Source organism: Hydra viridissima, unplaced genomic scaffold, assembly GCF_058129835.1.
Source record: "Hydra viridissima isolate aposymbiotic clone 2 unplaced genomic scaffold, HvirCarnegie_v1 scaffold_12, whole genome shotgun sequence".
In the NCBI taxonomy this organism is placed as follows: domain Eukaryota; kingdom Metazoa; phylum Cnidaria; class Hydrozoa; order Anthoathecata; family Hydridae; genus Hydra; species Hydra viridissima.
In genome coordinates this window covers 10,290,213-10,312,588 of record NW_028324311.1, presented here as the reverse complement: position 1 = coordinate 10,312,588, position 22,376 = coordinate 10,290,213, and the positions used below count along the sequence as shown (strand labels likewise).

Sequence of the window (22,376 nt, the reverse complement as noted above, 5' to 3'; positions counted from 1 at the left end):
AATTTGAAGTTCAAATTAATCGAAGAAGAACTGTGGTATCCGATGTTCTTCAATATTTGCATAATGGGGGTAAAACCAAAATTCACAAGAACATTTTGCGTCGCTCGAAAACTGAAATAACCAAAATTATCATATCCCTAATCCAAAGACTTAGTGGTGAAGTAGCATTAGAAATAGACCCGACAGTATCTGAGTCTACTAAAATGGATGACGATAAACCTATCGAATCATTGGAAACTCAGTTATCCTTGCAGGAAATTCTTCAGCAAAAGATAAAGGAATCACTCTCGGAATCACGGTCAAAAGTTCTACAAAAATCATTGATTCATTCCGAAATTCGCAGTGGAATGAAATTTTGGGATGAAGGGGGATCCCGCGGAATGCTTTTGGAAGATCTTTACAAAAGTTTATTAACAATTCCACCAACTAGTGTGGAGTCAGAGCGCGCTTTTTCCGCTGCAGGAGCATTTTCAAAAAAATTTGATCAAGGCTCAACGACAAAACATTGGATACTTTGTGTTTTTTAAGAAGCTTTTTCAAAAATCAAAATAAAAATTGAACTTTCATTTTGCAATTTTATTTATGTAGTTCAAAAAAATTTTAATATGAAATATTTCCTTATTTTGTAATTTGTTTTAATTTTGTTGTTTTGAACTAAATACATTTATGTTAAAAAATAATGTACTTTCTTTTCTTTATATTTTTTAAATTCTTCTATAATAATTCCGGAATTAAACCGAAATTCCGGATTTCATCTCCTGTAATTCCGAAAATCCGGAATTCAGTTTTTTACAAAAAAATGGATTCACTAGTAGTAAGGGTTTTGTTTTCAAAAATCGTGTGTGCTATAGTTATGCAGAGGAAAATGTATTTATAAGAACCACTGAGGCATTTCAATCCTTTAGTTATGGTTTATCTGATTTATCAGGGAAATGCCATCAGACATCTATATCTGTCTTACTTCCGTTAAATGTTAACATGATAAATGTTTTTCCTTTAGACTATATGCACATGGTATGCTTAGGGGTTGCACGCAGAATTTTAAATTATTTTAAAAGGACATAATAAAGGTATATTTAATGGGCGACTGTCCTCTACACAAATAATGCAAGTGTCAAAAAATTTGTTATTGTTATGAGGAAAACTACCAAGCGAATTTATACGACAACCTCGGTCTTTAGTTGAGCTGGATAGATGGAAAGCAACTGAGTTGCGAAGCTTCCTTTTATATTATGGTATTGTGGTGTTAAAGTGCATATGTAATCCTAGTATGTATAAATATTTTTTAAGTCTCTCTTTAGCAGTTAGATTTTTGTGAGAGGAAAATAAAGATTCTCGAATTCATTATTTAAATTTTTCAAAAAAGCTCTTGAATTATTTTGTTACCAAATCTCAGGAGCATTATGGGAAATCATTTTGTGTGTACAATCTACATGGACTACTTCACATTGCTGATGACGTTGAATTTTTTTAACATCCACTTGATGCAATATCAGCATTTCAGTTTGAAATTTTTCTTCAAAAATTAAAGCAGCTTGTTAGAAGCAAAAACAACCCAGTGGCACAGTTGACAAAAAGGTTTAGTGAAATTGAAATTTCTTAAGAAAAAAATGTTATTAGTACTAAAATATCCACTAAAGCTAAGGATAGTTGTTTTTTAGTGCAAGGAGGAGTTGTTTTTATTCTTAACAAACTCAAAAATGAAAATTTTCAATGTGATTATTATGGTGGAGACATTTTAGAAAGATTTTCTGACTTATTTATAGACTCTAACCAACTTTATATTTATATGATCAAAGGAAACATTAAGCCTTTGAAATGTGTAAAAAAAGTGAACGAACTATTGAGAAAATGTTGTTGTTTCCCATATAAAAATGGAAATGTAATCATACCATTGCTCAGTAATGTTACTGGACATTAGTCTTAAATAGTTTGCAGTTTTAAATAATAAAAAGACTTTTTATAACATTAAAACTATTTTAACCTGTAATATTGAAAAATTAAAAGTTTATTTGTTCATTTTTATAAAGTTTTTTCTCTAAATTTATTTGGCATTTTTTTATTTATAAAATAAATAAATTGAATTTTAAAAATATTCAATTCATTTGTTCATTAAAATTTGTTATTAAAAATCTAAAAAGTATTACTTTTTAGATTTTTTCTTTCTAAGGAATTTATAATTTATTTTATCCATATTTTGAACAATGTGTTTCATTAGTCTTTTCTTTTGACTCTTTTTGCAGTATACATGGTTTCTGACTGATTTTTTAACCATAGATATTGGTCAGTGCATATTATCATAGAAAATGAAAGACAAACTAGAACTATGTGTCCTTGTATTTGAGTTAATCCAATCAAGGGTTGTATATACTGGCCTCCAAAAGGTAAACCTCTGGGTGCATATATTGCTGATTGGTCTATACCAGGAAGCAACTGGAAATGTTTGAAAGTTATCAAAACAATACTAGAATCTGGTACAAAAAATTAAGCAGATCAAATGATGAGAATGCCACCAACTACAGAATCTTCTGATTCAGAGGAAGATAATAGGTGAGTTGTCTTGCTAAAGTCTTGTTGTCTAGTTGTAGTCAATTTGTAATATGAATCTGGTTTTTTTGAGAAAAAAGTTTTATTCTCATATTTGCTTTCTATAACAATAATCTAATTGTGCATTCAGTATTAAAAGTATTGTAATAATGTGCAAAAACAAATGTACAATAAATAATGTACAAAAATAACTTCAGTCTTTTATAATACAATTTTAACAATTTTTTTCCTGCCAAGAATGCATCAACATCCTTTGCAAGAGCATGTTGCAAGTCCTGTTTCAAAAAAGAAACATTCAGGAGGACTTGAAAAATGTTTTCCTATTGATTTTGATTTAAGAAGTCAAAGTACTCCACTAAGAAAATCTGTAAAAACGCAACTTGAAGTGATGCTTCCAAAAGTCAAAATACAAAAAAAATCTTTTGAATCTGTGCCTACTACTTCAAATATCTCTCGATGTTCCTTTAAATTTAAAGATGGTGGGGCAAGTTTTAAAGAAATGTCTAATAAACGTAAGTTTAATTTTTTTGTTTTATGATTTAAATTAAATTTTTTCATTTATTACTTGTTTGTGGTCTATTAGAGTTTTAGTATGTGTCTTTGATGGAAGCAAGGTCATTTCAAGAAAATCAAACTTTGATCTTGGAAAAACTTGACAAACTTTTAGAGAGTGATATACATCTTACACCTGAATGCTCTGAAGAAATTTAAAAAAATTAAACTCTTTTTTGACTTTGGTGAAGAAGAATTGAAATTAAAAGAAAAAGGTTATATGAAAATGAAGGTAAAAAAAACCTGAACAGTTTTATGAATGTTTGCACTATAAGTTGATAATGATAATGATGAAGATGATGTTTCTATTGATTTCACTCTAGAGAATTCAGTTGATTCAAGTGATTTGTCATCTCAAATGATTAATTAAAAACTTTATTAAATTACTAATAACAAGTTTACAAAATCTATAAATATTATCATAGAGAAATATTGGAATTTTGTGCAAAAGATTAATATAAATGTTTCTGTTTACTTTTGTATTTTTTGTTTATATTTGAATATGATTATTTTACTGTTTTTATTCAAAATTATTTGAAAACACAAGAATTTTTTTTAAAAAGCTATGTTCAAAAAAAAAAAAAACATGTTTGCTTTAAAAATGAAGCAGTAAGATAACAATCCAGTAATATGTGATTGCTGATTTTGATCAACACCTTCAACTTTTTTCTTTATCTAGTGAGGATGTAGTGCAAATTTAATAATTACTATTTTCAAGGGGTTATCTGGCCCATCAAAAATTAAAAGCAAATTTTTGGGGTAGTACGACAGTCTGGACCGACAGTATTGATATTATATATATTAATTTTTAGCAGTGCTTATTCCTTATATTAGTAAACATAAAAAGTTAGTCAAAATTTTTCTCAATTTTTTTTTTGTTTTCTCTTTTAAAGTAGTTAAATGTGAAATGCAACAATAAAAAAAAGCATTTTAACCCTGCGCTAATTTGACTATTTTAGCTGGGGGCTTGGTTCGGAAATAAAGCAAATTTGTCTGGTTCCATCGTCGGCTTCTATAATCCAAAGATAAAAGTAATATTGTCCGTTTGTAATAATAAATACTTTTTTTTAATAGAAATTGCAGTTAAGGTCAATTGGTGGCAGTAGTGTGAGAAATTCTGTCAAGAATGGTTTAGGTGTGATGCTTACAAGATCTCTGCAGCAACAGTTCAGCAAAGATGGCCTAAAAGGCAAACGTACTTTTGTTAAGACAAATCATTACAAATGTCTTATAGGTAAAAATTATATTTAGTATAGGGTTTTTTATTTTATTTTTTTACCTGAACAACTCTCATGTACTGGATTTATTACAATTAATTTTTTTAGTTCTTTTTCTTAATTGTTCTAAAACATCTTGCTTTTTTTATTTATGCTACAAAGGTTTGGGAGGAAGGCCTATTGTTCCAATTGACTTTTTTAGTTTTTATAAGAGCTAAAAGTATTATATTTAAAAAATAGTTTAAAATGTTTATATTGTAAGGTGTTGTTTTATAATATAAGGTAAGGAATTATTTGAATTAATTTTGTTTTTTTTTGTTGATCATCATATGGGGTGTATAGTTTATAAATAGTTACGCCAATATCTTACAATTCCAAAAGTATTTAATTGTTGTCTAAAAGAAATATTCCTGAAAAAAAATCTTTGATGGAATTTAATTTAATGAAATGATTGACTTTAAAGTCCTACATTTGAAATTATTAGCATTTCAAGTAAGTTTTATTTAATTATTTTTATACCTGTACTTTTTTTGTCTGATTTAGCTTAATAAAATGTGAATTCTCTACCATAAAGGCGTTAGTTATCATAAATGTTGTCACATAGTAAATGCTCCCCAAATAAAAGACATTATTTCACTTAATCGTCTAGAATAACCAATCATCTAACTCAAAAGAGCATGCTTAAATAAAGGTAGCAGTATCACTTTGAATATGTTTCATAAAAATAAGTTTGTTTATTTTTGTAGAAATAAAAATGTATGATTTTTCATCTTAACCGAAATTTGTTCTTTATGATTTTCTTATGTTTAGTTTCTTATACTTATTATGTATAGTTTCTTAATTTTTTTTTACAGATATCGTCTTATGGAATTAAATTTAATCAGGCAATCAAGAACTCATACATAGTTAAGGAAAATTTTTTTTTTCTATTTTCTGTCCGATCATCAATCAGTATTTGATTTTAAAAACTATACGATAATTATTTTTAAAGTTTAATTTTTTATAGGATTAGTTGATCAATACAAAACTACGAATAGTATGATCACCGCTAGTAGTAGTAATGGTTAATATATCAATTTATTTAAATTATTTATCTATATTATCTATCAATTTGATAAAAATATCAATCAGCAATCGTGGTTATCATCGAATCACAAGGTGCTAGGTATGCAATACACACGAAACTGTACACGAAAAATTAACGTCGAAATCAAAACAAAACTTGATAAATTTCCAATGTATATATAGACAACAATATTTCAAAAATCTGAAATAAATCATTTATTTTGTATAATTTATTGTTATTTCAGAATACATTTATTTTGCTATATTTACGTGTTAATATTGTTTCCGTTAGATAATTAGTTTTAAAAAAGTTATACTACTTCGAATGTTATTCAGTACAATATTTTACCTCATACTCACATATATATGTGAGTATGTACTTTATATTAGTATTATAGTATCGAGTATATAGTATCGTAGTTGAAGTTTAACACAGTAATATATACTACAGTGTACTTAAATGAAAATATTAAATAACCGTGGAGTTTAATATACGTATATAAATCAATACGTAGGTCAACTGAATTCAGTCGTAAACGACCATGTAAAGTCTAAATGGGACTTACATAAGACGTCTATGAGACGTCCTTATGGTAGTTTGACGTCAAATGGACATCCTTTGGACTTCAGTTTGACATCATGATTTAGGTCCATATAAAGACCGTTTCGGACGGACGTCTTATGTTACATTTGGTACGTCCACCGGACGTCTACTCAGCGTCTATAATGGACGTCCATTCGTCCAAAAAGGACGCCTTTTGGACGTCTTTTAGACGTCCCCATGCCCATTGGGAATAAACAACATCACTCAGTATTTTTAAGTGTTTGTTTTAAAAATGTTAATGCATCTAATGTATCATCCCATAATGAGCTCCTTATTTTTGTTGCAAATAATCATAGGTTAGAGAAAGCCCTTACAGCCTCCACAGATGTCAGAGGAATAGTTTTAAGAGCATTAAAAAGCATTTTTTGGATCTTAATTTGCTGGCTTCAAATAGAGCCATTTTCTTTTTAATGAGGTTAGATCCAAGTTCACCTTTGTCTACTGTCATTTGAAAATCAGATGTTTTAATGAAACATTTAAGTTTTTGAGCTAAATTTAAGTTTTTGAGCTAAAAAAACAATTTAATGTTAGTATTTTCATATCATCAGTTATATCACTGTTATTGACTTCTCCATCAACATCAGAATCTTCCTCGCTAGACTAGAATAATCTTTGAATAAGATTGGTAGCAAAATCTGTTATAGAGTTTCTTTTAATTTTATTCCAATAAAATAACTGATGTTTACTCGTCAAATGTTAGGCTAAATTTGCCATTAGTTAAAACGACTTTTTGTATTGAAGCAATTACTTGTTTCTTGATTATTTCAAAGTATTTCATCACTAAATAACGAACAGTTTGATGACTTTTGGGCAAATTATATTCTTGAACACAAAACTTGACTATTGGCAATGATTGTAAAACTTATTCCATCAATAGCAGTCGATCCGCTCAAGATTTCAGGTAAAGTTTTAATCCCAGAACTAAAAAAGTTTTCAATTCTTGGTATTTTAGGACTAATTTTGAAAGCCTCAGAGGCCAAGGTATTAGCCATGTTTTATTTTTACTTAATAAGTAGCCATGTTTTATTTTTACTTAATGTTTTGATTTTTTAGGCATTTCTTCTGAAAGTTTGAACTTTTAAGCTAAAAAAGTTCGAACCTGAACGTTAAAATTTTGGCGTAAAGTTCGAACGTTCGAACTTGAACACGTTCGAGCTAGCAGCCCTAAATGTGAGCTGTGTTTAAATATATACAAATGAAGTAAAAAAAGTTTTTAGTTTTTTAAGAAACTTTATTTAATTGAAAAAAAAAATTTATTTCATTCTACCCTCACATTCGGGGAGAATGAAATACGCAAATCTAAGTGTAATTAAAACAACACTTAACTAAAAAAAAACAAAAAGCAACCAATAATAACAATTTAAAAAACAACCAATAATAACAATTAAAAACAACCAAATAAAAAAAACTTTATTTTTGTGACGATGTTGAGTCGTAGAGAGGTACTAGAGGTTGAGCTGAATTGTCACTTGTGCGGCACTTTTTGGTGCAATAAAAAATACGGGGCCTTTTACATATCTCTTTGGTATGCATGTTTGACAAAGCCAAGCCTTGCATTTCGATTTTTACACTGATACCATTCCATCTATTGACTTGTTGAAGCTTCGCCTAAAACTTTACGGCGCTTTTTACACTTCACTTGGTTTGCAGCTGTTATTGTTGTTGGAGTTGCCGTTGTTGCTTGATTTATTTGCTGCTTGTCATTAAAGCTTAACTTACGTTGTTTTTTAGCTTGCTTTGCTGCTTTTTTGCTCTCAGCATCTTTCAATCTTTCGAGTATTTCAGGTTAACTGAGACACTCTCCATTGAACCTTGGTACATCTACATTTTTTCGTTTTTTTATGTCAACGTGTTGGATGCGAAACATTTGTTGCAAAGCTGCTGCAAGCGATTGGGCCGATTTCAATTGTTTTTCAAACTCTTTTTGAATTTCATTTTGAATAGCCAGAGTTACTAGACTATTGAAGGTTGTTTGCAGACGAGTTGGCTTTGGAGGTGACTATGAAGCTGATGCTAGATGTTGTTGATATAGATTCAGATAGGAGTGGCTGAGATGGTGTAGTTCCTGGTGCTAATAGTGGTTGTGGTACTTTCATAGATTCTGGATGGTTGAGATGATGAAGGCTCAGGTTAAGATGGCTAATTATTCAAATCTTAGTATTATGAAAATTTTAATTTCGAAACAAAAAGGAGATAAGAAGAGAAATTATCAGTTCAAAAGAATACTTTTGATAGAGAATACCCTGTTAGAAAAAGACTACGAATCAAATATTAATAAAGACAAATAACCTAATCTCACTTTTATTGTTAGTTGCCAGATTCCTAGTCAGTTCACAAATTAAAGTTGCAATGTAATCAGTGATCTTGTTAGGTTTGTTCATTACCCAAGGTCTTTTTATAGATTTTAGTAGTACAAACAAGTCAGAGCATTTTTTCTAAAACACTAACGAAGGTATGATGGTGTTCAAGAAATTAAAATAACATAAACTTTTTCAACTTTCAAATAAAACATTTTTAGGTATAGAAATAATTGAAGATGAAATTAAACTGATTACAGCCCATAAAAAAACTTAAGTTTAAATTTCAGAGCATGTTCTGGAGTTTTAAAACATAACTATAGCAACATATTACAAAATATTACAAAACAATGCAAAATTCTTGTATCTTTTGTATGTTAGAGCCAAAGCATTAGTAGCCGGCATATATTTTTCAATTTAACAAATAACCAGTTTAAAACATTAGGAAGACTAGTGTAAAATTGAATTTTCTTTGTATCCTTTATAATTTTAAATGTTCCCTCGTTCTTTTTCTTTTGGAAACCTAAGAATAGGTAATGCATTACCTTTGATTTTTCTGTTTTCAAAGTTTGGTGCGCAATACTCTAGACTTTAGGTATCGTATTTGTTTATATTCTTTTGCTTCTCATCATCACAAACTCAAAGTTTATAAGAATATGAACTCTATTATATTGGAGTCTGGGTTAGAAATGGCTCTTTTTAACCCGTCTAAACTAATTTGCACTTTTCGATGGTCTAACACACGTGGTCAGGCCTGATTGTTTGAACACGAGCAAACCTCTATCTAAAAAGACATCTTCTAATAAGGTGGTAAAAGCCTTAGAAGTAGCCAGAAAAAGATAAAGAAATATAATTTGTTCAAGTAAGTATATGTTTTAAGGCGTTGTTAAAAGATAAACATTCTTTGAAAAGTTTTCAGACTTAATTATTTTATTATTACTGTTTTTTCGATACACTTTCAGACAAATGCTTCTAACTTTTATATTGGTTCTAGTCTTCTTTTGCTTCATGATGTGTACTTTAATAAATATTTAAGCATTTAGTTGAACAAGCAAATCATTTCCTAACTTGTTTTAAAGAGGATACTTAGTCTTTTTTTCTCACTCCTTGTTCTGTAAATAAAGCAATTATTTTGGAAAGATTTATATCAAAGTGGATTAAAGTTACCAGTTAATATTTTAAAATTTAACAATTGTTTTAAATTGTTTTTTTACATTATACCATATAGCAAAATGGTTCAAAGTAATTGAAACATAATATAGTTATATACAATATTTTTTATCAATTTTATATCAGAATCTATATAGAATTAATAAGATATTAATTCTATATAAATTCTGATATATAATTGATAAATATAGAATATAACAATATCAGATTTTTTTCTTTTGATACATAAATTTCTCATAGTTATCTTTATTTTTCTCAATTTCTGGTAGTCTTTTTTTAGGAAAATTTGTTTCACTGTATACTTGATGTTTATTCAAATTAACACAAACATGTATGTACTAACAAGAGAATGTTTTCATCCTATTTTGGTTATACAAAATGTAGCAATATTTGCTATCTGCTGGATGAAACAAGTGCTTATTATTTTTTTTTATTGTTTTGTCTTTATCCTAAATCATAAAATATTGTTATGCACCTGAATTAGAAATATCACACTAAAATAAGATTTTTTAATGAGTGGTTAGCCTTTGTTTGCATTTTATTAAAACAAAAACAAAAGTTTACACTGTGATCAGTGTAAATTTTTTAAAATTTTTATCAAATTAACTGATCAATGTAAACTGATCTGATCAATGATGAAAACATTGAGCCTGATCATACTGAATCTGATAAATGTGAACTGATCAATGTGATTGTTACCCAACAGTTTAGATTGTGTTTACAAATAGAAATTGTTTAAATGAAGTGTATTAAAAGCAGTAAAAGACAGATAACTTATATCAATAGACTATCTACTATTATAAGTTTTTGTCTTTTACTATGATAGTAATTCTTTTTTCTTTTTCTTTTTTTTTTACTTACTTTTTTCTTTAATGGCCAGATAGTTGCTAATAAAGTTTATGCCCTTTTAAATAAGTTTTTGACATTTCCTCAGTGTTAATGGTGCATATATATATATATATATATATGGGTCATTCCATGTCAAATCAACTAAAAAAAAAATAATTCGGCACCATACCATCTTAGATTTTGCTGATTTTTGGAATACAAGCTTGAATTAATAAAAGGAAACTTCACTCCAAATTTTAGTGTCTGACTCCTTACGGTTTCAGAGATACTGATACTTGGTCCCAGTCTCTTTTTTGACTATTTTTTTCAGCGCCATTTATTTTTTAGGCTTATTGCATGACACAATTAGCTTTAACTTATAAAATACTTGTTTAATAGTGGTAAAAATTTCTATCTAACTATTTTTTAGGGTGAGGAACTCAAAAATCATGGGTAAAATACACAAAAATTTAAGCTTCTATATGAAAATTCAATTTCAAAATGGTGTAACACTTTTCGTAAGTTTTTTGATGCCCCGTACAAAAAAATGTTTATCTCCAGATGCTTAAAAGATAAAATTCTGAAATTTTTTCCTAATGTTCTGAAAAAACTGCAAGGTTTTTTTTTTTTAAATCAGATTTATTCGCATTCAAAGTCTTATAATAATAAACCCAAAAAATTTCAAAATTACACTAAAACCATGAAAATAATTAAATTGCAATGAGAAAAACTAAAACTAATAGGCAATAAGAATTGACAATCTTCCACATTTAATAAAAATAAAAAATCTTTGAAAGATAACAAATTAGTTCTCTGGTTTAAAGTTTGCCCAGCTATCTTCAATGCTCTGGTGATCTATTTCACTGATTTTGTATTGTCTTCCTGTAACAGTTGTTGGAATATTAATCATTAACAATAAGTTTGTTGATGGAACCCAGCACACATCATCTCTAGAAGGCCAATAATATGACCTTGAAGGGTAACATGGATGCATGAATCTAACTAGAAAGTCTTTATTTTCAACATCAGTTTCCTCAACTAGTCCGATCCATGGATTGTTATCATATATCAAACATACAAACGCGCCAATGCTTATATTAGACAAGAGTTCTTTAATAATTTCATCAGTTTGAAAATTAAAAACAAATGAATACTCCAATTGTTCAGAAACAATTTTAGTTCCAATTTTTGTGTTACTTATTGGAACAAAATTGTGATAGGTGCGAGTGCCTGGTAATGTTTTTGCAGTTGCATATCGTTGCTCCATTTCACTTCGAATTATTGTGTTTGACTCCTTAGATATGTAATAAAAATTAATTCCTTTGATTTCGTTTTGGCAAAAATTAAACATTGCAGATGCTGTAAGAATATGATTTGTTGTTGTTCGATGAAGGCTAGCAATTGAAGTTAGTCTTTTTACAGTCCCGCCAATACCATCACAGGGTGATTTACCGTGACTTGTTGCAAAGAAAGACCATGTACATTTCATACCAAAATCTTGTTCATGGTGGCATATATTTATGAAGTGTTTGCAGTTTTTGTACTGGCCAACACACCCATCTGAAAAGTAATGGACAGTTTCTATTTGATGAGAAATATTGCTTTTAATATGTTCAATTGCTAGCTTCATCACATGATAAACCATATCTACATCATGCAGTAAATCATCTGAGATGAAACATAATGAATCACATTTGAGGACATTATTTTCTTTATAATAAATTACTGTTGGATGCAATGTTGCTTGAATTTTGTTCCAGTGAAAACTTTGTATTTCGTCTTGTACAACAAACTCATAATTTTCTGAGAAATCTAAAAGGACAACAACCTCAGTACTACTTAACTCATTTTTTAACTTTCTTAAAGAAGCAGCTTGACTTTTTGCAATGTAAGAATGAACAGTAAGTTTTTGTAACTTATTTTTCAAAATATTAATAAAGCTACTTGTTGTTTCTGTTAGACTTAATAGCTCAGATCGGTCTGTTGTTTTCCATTGTTTATAATCTATACAATAATCATCATCTTCATCAATATCGTCTTGAGAGTATAACTCATTTTCAAGATAATGTACTAATGCAGAATCTTCTGGGCACATAGGGCAACGATGTATCATGCAATTCTTGTTAGCCCTACTACAAACAAGCATATCAATAAGTTTGTGATAATCCTTTGATAATTCAACTGCACTAATCATTAACTTAACATTTTGATGGTAGGTGCACACACATACTGTATGCGTACCAGATGCTCCTACTGTAATGCACCATTTTGGACGGTGTGAGCAAAAGTTAGAAAAACAAGTCTTTATATCTGGATAACAGGTTTTAAACTTTGCATATAGCTCTTTTAGATTTGAGAGAATCAAACGTTTTTGCATGTGAGATCTTTGAGCTATACTAACAAAATCTTTTTTACCAGACATTAGTCTGCTATTTTCATCATTACAATAAAATTCAATAATTTTATCTACTGATTCTTGAGGTGTTTTCTTTCCTTTTTTTTTTTCAGGAAAAGATAAAATACCATTTTTCTGCAGCAATTTGCGTGATATCTGCACCATGTAATTAGTAACATTAAATTCTTTTTCTATATCTTTGTGTGACCAAGAAATTGGAACCAGTGTTAGTAGTTGAATTTTCTGATTACGATTGGAAATTAACATTTTTTCTTTGATTTTTCTAATAAGTATATCCATGTCATTTGCTTTACATTTGACTTCCTTAGATAATTTATTGAAGGAATCTTCTTGGCTTAACTCTTCAGGATCTATATTTAAAGTCCTTGCAATGCCTAACTTTACTGTTTTTTGAACATGTAACAATTTTTTTTTGCCAAGAGCAACTCTAGAGTGACTATTTACTGCATGCATTTTGAGAGGACTTATGTTCATAATCGTCAAAGAAGAATTAAGATTTTTTTTTAGCAACTCGTTTATATTAGGATCATTATCTTCATCTTCATAAACCTGGCTACAAGTTGGTTCCATTTGTCCATCATCCTTAAATGACATAAATTTAATCATACATGAAGGACATATCTTTTCTCCAGGAATAACATTAATACCAATATTTTTCAATTTCCTAGCAAGTTGCATATTAATTTCTTTACATCCTCCTAAAAACATAAGTGATAACTACTGCTTCAGTAAATATTTTGTAAAAATATATATAATTTATATAAAATTACAATAAAGTTTTCAAAACGTTTCATGATTAAGTAATAATACCTTTTCTTCTTTTTCCTTTGTGTGAATTAAATGGATCACAGCAAGTTATGTGGATTGCCGAATAACGTTTTAAATAAACATATTCATGGTGTAGGCAAACCGTTGCATTTTCATCATATTGAATGCCAGAACGACTAATTATCAAGTCTTTTTCAACATCATTAAGACTTGAAACTTTCTTGATATCATGGGATTTTACATATGTTTGTTTGTTACAAATTTCTTTATTTGTTATTCCAATTGAACATATTTCTTTATCATTCATATTTTTTAGTTCTGTAAGAAACAATTTTAAAATAATTATTGTTTGAAGATTTGAAAATAGAAAATCCTTTAGCTATTAAACATAATGATCTTAGATGTGAAATGCAAACAAGTTTATATGTTAGAACTGCACCTGAGACAGCAAGATTCTAAAAATCTTTTAAAAAAATGCAAAAAATAAATGCAAATAATTTTTTTTCATTACAAAATAACAATTTTTTCCTAATTTTTTTATAAAACTTTGAATAAAAATAAATCTGATTTAAAAAAAAAACCCTGCAGTTTTTTTGTATTATGGAGTTTGTTACATATAGAACATTAGGAAAAAATTTCAGAATTTTATCTTTTAAGCATCTGGAGATAAACATTTTTTTGTACGGGGCATCAAAAAACTTACGAAAAGTGTTACACCATTTTGAAATTGAATTTTCATATAGAAGCTTAAATTTTTGTGTATTTTACCCATGATTTTTGAGTTCCTCACCCTAAAAAATAGTTAGATAGAAATTTTTACCACTATTAAACAAGTATTTTATAAGTTAAAGCTAATTGTGTCATGCAATAAGCCTAAAAAATAAATGGCGCTGAAAAAAATAGTCAAAAAAGAGACTGGGACCAAGTATCAGTATCTCTGAAACCGTAAGGAGTCAGACACTAAAATTTGGAGTGAAGTTTCCTTTTATTAATTCAAGCTTGTATTCCAAAAATCAGCAAAATCTGAGATGGCATGGTGCCAAGCATAAATTGAATTGAGCTGGAATGACCCATATATATATATATATATATATATATATATATATATATATATATATATATATATATATATATATATATATATATATATATATATATATATATATATATATATATTTACTGAAAATCGTTCATATATTTACTAAAAGCAATACAAGAGTCAAAGATAGTTCAGATTAGCAGTTAACTCCATGTTAAAATATGATTTAACTTACCAGCAAGGAAAATTGAAATAACTCTATTTTGGGTATATGCTTTTTTAATCTCAGAAAAATTTAAGATTTGTGTTATTTATTAGAAAACCTCTATTTGTTTTGCTCAAGAGCGTTGATCATCTGAGACCAGTAATTAAAATCATGCACTACTTTAGGCTCCTGCTCAGTTCAGAGGCATAGCCCTGCAAATGTTTTTGTATTTCCTTTAGTATAGAAGTTTTAAAAAATATTTTGAACTGAGGAAAACATCGAAATTAGTCTGAGAAGTTTGAAACTTTCTGTAACCATAAGAAATTTTTTTATCTCTTTTAAATAGGGTAAAAAAACTTATTTTTTATGGTATTTCTGCTTTTAGAAACTTTGAGCTCTAATAGCTTTTAAGTCATGCTCTTTTAAAAAAAAAAAAACACTAAAATGTGCAGTAAAAAAGTATTGTACATATTGCTATCCCATTTTATTTGCACCTTAATATTCTTACTAAAAAATGAAGTTAACTAATCAATCTATTTTTTGTGGTATAAAATCTATCTGTTGTCAATTTATTTTTTGCAGTCCATTTTTATTTGTTTAATCTGCTTGTATTATTTTTTGTTCTTTGCAAATCTCTTTCTTTTCTTCATTCTCCTTTTTTGTTTTTTTTTTTTCTCTTTTTTTATACATTTCCAAAACTCCATTACTTGTAAAGATTCCATAATTGATTATCTTGTCTTTTTTGTTTTGTTTTGCACTTATTTGGTTCTGAAGGTTTGAGCACGTCCTGAATTGAAGTTGATGGTAATTTGTGTTTCAATATGAAAGGTAAAAAGAAAGTATATTAGGCTATTATTTCATAACTAAAAATTTAAGAACATAGTCACCTGGAGTTTAGCTCAAAAGATTATCTAGTAGCTCAATATTCCTGTATTTTAGAGACATAATGAAGAATTTCTGTTGTCTTATCAACTAGTACCCCAAATCCTAAATTAAAAAATTGATGGAAAAAACTTTAATACAGCCTCATCCAGTATTATTTTAATACTGGATAAAGCTGTTTTAAAAACTTGTGTAGCTGAATTGGAAGCAGGTTCAGAGTCATATGCCATTACACTGCTTAAGATGAACATTCTCAATATTCAGTAGAAAAATTTCTGTACCACCAAAACCATTATTTTTAATTTTGTAATAATTCTATCATTCATAAGTTTTTAAATTTTTATGAACTCAATCTAATCAATCTCATTGCAATGATCTTCTCTTTTCAATTGTTAACTTCCTTTATCCATCATAAATTGGCTTTGTCCAAAAATTGATCTATCATTTATAAAATGTGTGTCCATTTAAGAGAAAAAGATATGATGAGAATTCCCCAACCCAATAAGTAAATGAACATTAACAACTTAGACAATTATCTGAGAATATGAAAACAGGATGTGTAACATCTTTTAATTCCCCATCAATTCTTTGAATATAATTTTTAAAAGTGTGTTGATTTTGCCTTCCAGATTCAGTAAAGAATTTATTTTTTGTGTTTTCTTAATGGCAAAGATTAAATTTTCTATTAAAAAAAATTGTATGAAACTATCTCTTATTACTTAAATAACAAAAGTTTTTGAATCACTAATTATTTAAAACATTTGACAATCAAATTATATGAATACATATGAATTACAAAACTTCACAAAAGTAAAGTATAAATTTTTTTGTATAAAGTAAAATTTATAAGAAAAAATTTATAAGAGGAAGTAATGATTGCCCTGTGTCTTAAAAATGTAAGAAATATGAAGCTCTTTCTCTAAAAGCAGCCTTGCAAAATGTTTCTGAAGAAACCTCATCAGTCTATGCTGCCTCCAAAAAATGACATACTGGCTTTAAATGTACAGAAACTTCATAAATCTTCATATACTCCACAGTTTAAAAATGGACTTTCAACTGAATATTGGGCAAAATCATACTTTAGATGAATTCCTAGAATAGTTCTTTGTACTCCTGCATCTAGTAGCAGAGCAGCAGCGATATTTCTGAAGTATATTCATCATTTTATAAGCTAATATCCGTAATGTCTTGAAATAAGTGATAATCTTGAACCATTGAAAATGTTGTTTTATCAAAGGAATGTTTCAATCATTAAAATTTAAAAATAGTTAAATGTTAAATTTTTGTTCAAAATGATTTTATAAACAATTTTTACACATTTTGCAAGCTAGCCAGAAAATGTACGCTTAAAGTGTTTTCCTCATAAAAAATTAAATTTTGTAAAAAACACATTACTACTAAAAACAAATTTTTTACCCTAGTTCAGGTCAAGTGGCTTTCCAAAAGAAAACTAGAGGTTAGACTGTTGAAATTCTTGAGTGTGGATATGTAATTATCACCAGCATCAATATTGATTTTATCTGTGGAATACTCTAAATACAGTGGATGGCTATTTTACTACATTATTAGCATTAACAAAATGTTAAGAAATTTTGATTACTATCAATGTAAATTCAAATTAAAAAAATATGTTAAAATTTTAAAATGATCTTAGCTACTCTTGAAAAGTTTTGTCTTTCAGATAAAAAATGTTTTTTCTTTTTCATTTTTCAGTTAAAGTAAAGCTGTTATGAATTTTTCTGAAGGATTGTATTACAGCATTTCTGTGATACAGTTAGTCCAATCAGACATTATAAGTTTCTATGATGCTTTCATTCAACCTGACTGGCAGTTGCAAGGCTGTTGTATTCTTTGCGTCCTATTGGCTATTCTTATAACTGTTATAAAATTAGAGTGGAAATGGTATGGGTCAACTATAACAAATCCTGATTCTGTTGACACAACAACAAATAACTATGCTGATGAGCATGATGGTGAATTAGAAGTATTTCCTGATGAAGATCCTTTAACATTTTTAAAGAAAACAAAATAGTTTTTTATATTAATCTATTTTATTGCAATGATGTTAACTACCTTTAGCTATAAATTGAACATCACATGAAGTTGAAGAGTATTTTTGAAAATTATGTAAAAAATTTTTGCTGTTATTTAATGTTGCTTAAAACTTGTCAAATTTAGATAATATTAAGAAATAAGGTTTATGAAATATTTTTTTAAATTCTGTTTGTAACTTATTAATTTTTTAATTTTTTTTTTTTTTTTTTTGTAAAGTAGTAAAAAAATATTCCTGGCATTAAAATGGCATCAAGAGGGTTGGTTAATATTTCTCAGAAGTTGGTATCAGCATTACAGTGTTCTCGTGGATTTATTAAAGAAAGCTCAAGAATTAGATCTTCATTTTTAAACTCAAAATCTCTGCTCTTAACAAATAAACAGCTAAACAAACCATTTCTTTGCAGAACTATGGCTACTAAACAAACTGAAGGTATTTTTAAAAATGTTTGTATTTTATTTTATTTTACAATCTTGCTTATAGTGGTGATCGAAGGTTTTAATAGTGAGAAATTTATTTTAGGAGACAAGGACCTGGTAAGTTTCCTTCAAGAGGAGATTTCTTATGAACAAGATAATCTGTCTGAAATCCCAAAATTTAAAGATTTCAAGGTATGAGTATTCTTCCTGTCTTACTTTTTATATTTATTAAGATCAAATATATAAATAATAAGCATTTATTATCTGGGCTCTGATATACAAATTTTTAATGTTCTGTTTTTAACATCAATATTCTATTTCAATAATTTGGTGATGATTTTTTTTTTTTTTTTTTTACTTTTTTCAAAGGTTGTTCATGTTTTTTAATAAAATGATTCTTTTTTTATAGGTTAATATTTCAGGTACAGAAGTAAGATTAGTAAGAAATTTCAACAATGAAAAGTAAGTTATTTGTTCAATTTAAAAGTTTTAATATTGTCACTGTTTTATGATGATATTATTTTCTAACATTTTAGTAACTGAAAGGTTCAAAGTTGAAATACTAACTTTTTTTAAAAATATATATTCTTTTAAGCCATCTAATGTATGTTGTAGTTGACAGACAGTGTTGTCTCGCAGATTATGTTATTTAATTATACTGGAAATACTTTATAGTGAATAGTTATTGGTATATTAGTTGCAATATGTGAATATTTATTAGTTTAGTTGGTCTCCAGTGTAACTCCTAAAATAAAATAGTTGACAGTGTTAAGGTCAGGCTTGCAAATAAAGCAAGTGCCAAATTTCAATTTCAGTTCTCTCAAATATTTGGTGATTGGATGCCTGTAGATTTTTTAGTTAAAAATTCAATAAATTAGGAGCTTCTGTGAAATTTTTTCATTCGAAAAAAGGTTCAACATTCAATTAATAATGAAATAACAACTATCATATAAATCAAACTAACAAACTAGCTAACCTCTAAGAACTTTCGAACTTTTGGCTTAGTCTCAATTTGATGAATTTTTTTATTTTAGTATACTTAGAGTATACTTAAAAAACCTGTTTTGCAATTGGAAAGCAAAAAAAATTATAAGAAACAATAATGCTTCTGTAATCCTTTGACTACTTCAGCAATATAAATCTTTGTGTAGACAAAGTGTAGGCCATAGTTTTAGTTTTTCAATTTTCTTTTCTATTTTTGTTATATTTCATAACTTTAAATGGAAAGTTTGGTTGACATTGTAATCCAAATAAAGAGTAAATTAAATCTTCATTTTATTATTTAAATACATGATGTTAAAAATACAAAACTAATATGTTTAAGTTGAGCAAATAAACAAGAAAGACTTTTTTTTGTAGAATTGTCTCTGTAATATTACGTCATGTACATTTAGAGCTTGTTTTTTTTACACAAAAGAAGTCATTCTTGTTCATTTGCTCAATTTAAAAATAAAAGTTCTGTAATGATACATTATAGAGTTTTTATGTTTAAATTGAGCAAAAGAAAAAAATTCACCATGCACGTTTAGAACCTGTTTGTGTCAACTTGTCATTGAAAAGCGTGTATTCAGAATGTTGAAAAAATATTTATATATAGATCTAAACTCAATTGTTTAGATCATCAATAAATCATATAGCAGAATATTTTTTTATTTTGGTAAGTAATCTTAATAAAATAAACTTTTAAGTAGAAATGTTTGTGTCAAATGTATACCACAATTATTAAAAATTTAAATTATTATTTATTAAGTATAAACGATTACTACTTTTCATAGTTTTGTAGATTATTAAGTTTTAAATGGCTAGGCATATTAAATGCAATAGTTATAAAAAAGAGAATTTATGTGCAGTTTTAAACTTTAAAGAAGGATAAAAAGACTGTTGGTTCTTTGATTCTACTAAACTAATTAAATTATTTGCATTGCAAAATCTGCTATATTTAATGTTTCACAAATTTGGTTTGTCATAGTGTAAAAACAAATAACTAGTGTTTAAATTAAAGTGTAATATTTTCTGATATTTTTCATTTAGAATTGAAGTTTTTTTTGATATCAATGAAAATGTGAATATTGATGAAGGTGTGCTAAAAGAAGAAGGTGAAAGTGAAAGTGAAGAGGACCTAGATGATCACGAGGTGAGAAATTAAATTTACAGTATCCAGGTGCAAATGTTTAGGCAATCAAATTTTATAAACAATTTGAAAAGGAATGATTGTTGGCACTCACTTCTTTTCAATGAAGTGTGAGTACCAAGATCTTATTAGGATTTTCTTGCAATAGTAAGGTAAGCAGTATTGAACATACAAGAGCATGTTGTTAAGTCAAAAATTCACTATAAATCATTTTCTTAAAAAATTAAGGCTGCAGTACAACTGTAGTACAACTAGTTTAGATGGTAAAATGTAGACCTCTTTCATCATTCTAAAGAAAGAAACAGTGTTTCAATGGTTCTTTTGAATTAAAAATCAAGTAGTGGAGACACTTAATGGCAGATAATTTTGTAAAAATCCATTGGAATGAATGGAAGATGCCACTTCCTGGATGGCATTCTCCGTTCACTCAAATGGATTTTTACAGCTATAACTTAGGAAATATAAAGTAGGTAACGAATTGTTTTTTTTTTCTTTTACACACAAAAGGTTTTAACTTTAATTTTTAATTATTTCTTTAAGTTAAAGTATGTAAAAATTAAAAATATTGAATGTAAATGTTGCTAATTGGATCCTATCCATCATTTTAGATCACGTCCTATCCGTCATTTTCTGTGAAGATAACAAAACCTTCTGGTAAAGTGTTACATTTTAATTGTATATACAATACGAATCATAATGAAGAACTGGATGTGGAAAATGAAGAAGATGAGCAGTTCGAATTATTTCGCTTTGAAAATGTTAAGGTATACACCGATAACGACAAAAATGTCTACGAAGCAGAAACAGAAACAATGGATGGGGTAATTTTTTAAATGAACTTTTGACTTTTTTCATATAATATGGTAATAATTAAATTTTTTCATATCAAACGTACTGAATAATAGTTATAAATTTAAAATATATGTAACAAGTTAAATAAAGCTATTTATCAAACTGAAGCTTACTGAATAATTCTTGTTATATATTTTTAGGAGTTGTATAGCATGCTGATGACGACATTACTAGAGCGTGGAGTAGATGGTGTTTTTGTAAACAGTCTTTTAGATCTGAGTACCTCAGTTGAACACAAACAATACATATCATTTCTGCAGAGCTTACAAGATTTCGCCTCTGGAAAATAAACTTGGTGTAAAAAATCTGTGTAACTCTGCAAGCTTTCGTAAAAAAATGTTAGAGCACTTAAAGTTTATTTCGTTCTTGTGGTCCGTTCACTCAAGAATAAAGTGAAATCGGTTTTGAGAGAAAAAACCTGATTGGTTTAAATGTGCGCATTTAAGCTATCATATTTTTTTAATGTTATATTTTAGATGAGTAACCATCAATATAAATGCAGTGGTTTCCTTAGAATTATGTAATGGAAAAGGTAGTAAAAGAAAATGTAAAAAGCAAAGACTTTTATTTTCTCTACTGTGATGGAAAAGTAAAAAAAAAAAAAAAATTGGCACATTAAATCTAAGTTAAGATAAAAGTAATCTAAGTTAAGATAAAAGTAACTGATTTAAAAAAAGATTTGAATTTTAAAAATTTGAACGAGGCGTCTTAAGATATTCAGATATTATTATTCAGATATTAGTATTAAGATATTTATTTGTGGAAATAAAAAAGCAGATGGTAAAATCAAGGACACTGTAAATAAGATTATCAGCAACTATTTTCAGCCAATTGCTGTTCTTGTTTTCTACTCCATTTTCGTATAAATCAATTCAGAATTTCACGCAGGTTTCCTTCTAAAATCTCCAAGTTCATGTAGTATTTGAATAAATCTACCTGGTGGAGTCATTCAAAGTAATTTAACTTTCTCTTCTTTATAGAAAACATTGCTTAGGGTAGACCGGGGGAATGCCGACACCTTAACTCTTTCATGCGCTGGGTTGTTGTATAACAACAAATTAAACTAAGCTTCCCCAATTCAAATGGTGCATTCTAACCGATTGAAAACTATTATTTTATAAAAGAGAGTTGAAAAAGGCTGTAAAAAAAGTCTACTTTGACATTTCATAGTACCACTGCCATTTTGTAGATGATTTTTTATGCATTATGTTAGTTACGGGAAAATAATTGGTGCATGAAAGGGTTAATGCAATTTGATTTTTATAATTTTTTCTAGGTTAGTAACGATTTTGGTGAAAGTACCTAAAGATTTGTCCTAACTTTCTGCATCA

General features: G+C 27.9%; 2 protein-coding genes, 1 long non-coding RNA gene and 1 pseudogene across 8 annotated transcripts; 2 read left to right on the top strand and 2 right to left on the bottom strand.

The window, feature by feature from the left end:
* Window positions 1-998: 998 nt before the first annotated feature.
* On the top strand, window positions 999-5,298 carry LOC145188676 (uncharacterized; annotated as a pseudogene). Its single transcript, XR_016445390.1, has 8 exons — window positions 999-1,268; window positions 1,397-1,578; window positions 2,278-2,550; window positions 2,785-3,059; window positions 3,131-3,331; window positions 4,174-4,333; window positions 4,860-5,007; window positions 5,171-5,298. The product of XR_016445390.1 is annotated as an uncharacterized LOC145188676 (transcript).
* A 3,706-nt stretch (window positions 5,299-9,004) lies between these two features.
* Window positions 9,005-21,604, top strand: LOC145193764 (complement component 1 Q subcomponent-binding protein, mitochondrial-like). 5 transcript variants are annotated; one of them, XM_090068492.1, is made up of 9 exons: window positions 9,011-9,144; window positions 15,483-15,536; window positions 17,012-17,046; window positions 17,304-18,075; window positions 18,166-18,254; window positions 18,472-18,524; window positions 20,094-20,196; window positions 20,802-21,014; window positions 21,186-21,604. In XM_090068492.1, the coding sequence occupies exons 4-9, from the start codon at window positions 17,889-17,891 to the stop codon at window positions 21,333-21,335; spliced, it is 795 nt and encodes a 264-aa protein (XP_089924618.1). In that variant the 5' UTR covers window positions 9,011-9,144; window positions 15,483-15,536; window positions 17,012-17,046; window positions 17,304-17,888; the 3' UTR covers window positions 21,336-21,604. The 5 variants fall into 5 exon arrangements, with proteins under 5 accessions (XP_089924619.1, XP_089924615.1, XP_089924618.1 ...); XM_090068491.1 differs by lacking the exon at window positions 17,012-17,046 and having other exon boundaries at window positions 17,862-18,075; XM_090068493.1 differs by lacking the exons at window positions 15,483-15,536; window positions 17,012-17,046 and having other exon boundaries at window positions 9,005-9,144.
* Window positions 10,285-13,919, bottom strand: LOC149881198 (uncharacterized). Its single transcript, XM_090068488.1, has 2 exons — window positions 13,507-13,919; window positions 10,285-13,394 (listed from the first exon to the last, which is right to left on the bottom strand). The coding sequence occupies exons 1-2, from the start codon at window positions 13,769-13,771 to the stop codon at window positions 11,086-11,088; spliced, it is 2,574 nt and encodes an 857-aa protein (XP_089924614.1). The 5' UTR covers window positions 13,772-13,919; the 3' UTR covers window positions 10,285-11,085.
* On the bottom strand, window positions 15,345-21,386 carry LOC149881197 (uncharacterized). Its single transcript, XR_016445535.1, has 2 exons — window positions 21,159-21,386; window positions 15,345-17,122 (listed from the first exon to the last, which is right to left on the bottom strand). It is a non-coding gene; the product is annotated as an uncharacterized LOC149881197 (long non-coding RNA).
* Window positions 21,605-22,376: the final 772 nt, after the last annotated feature.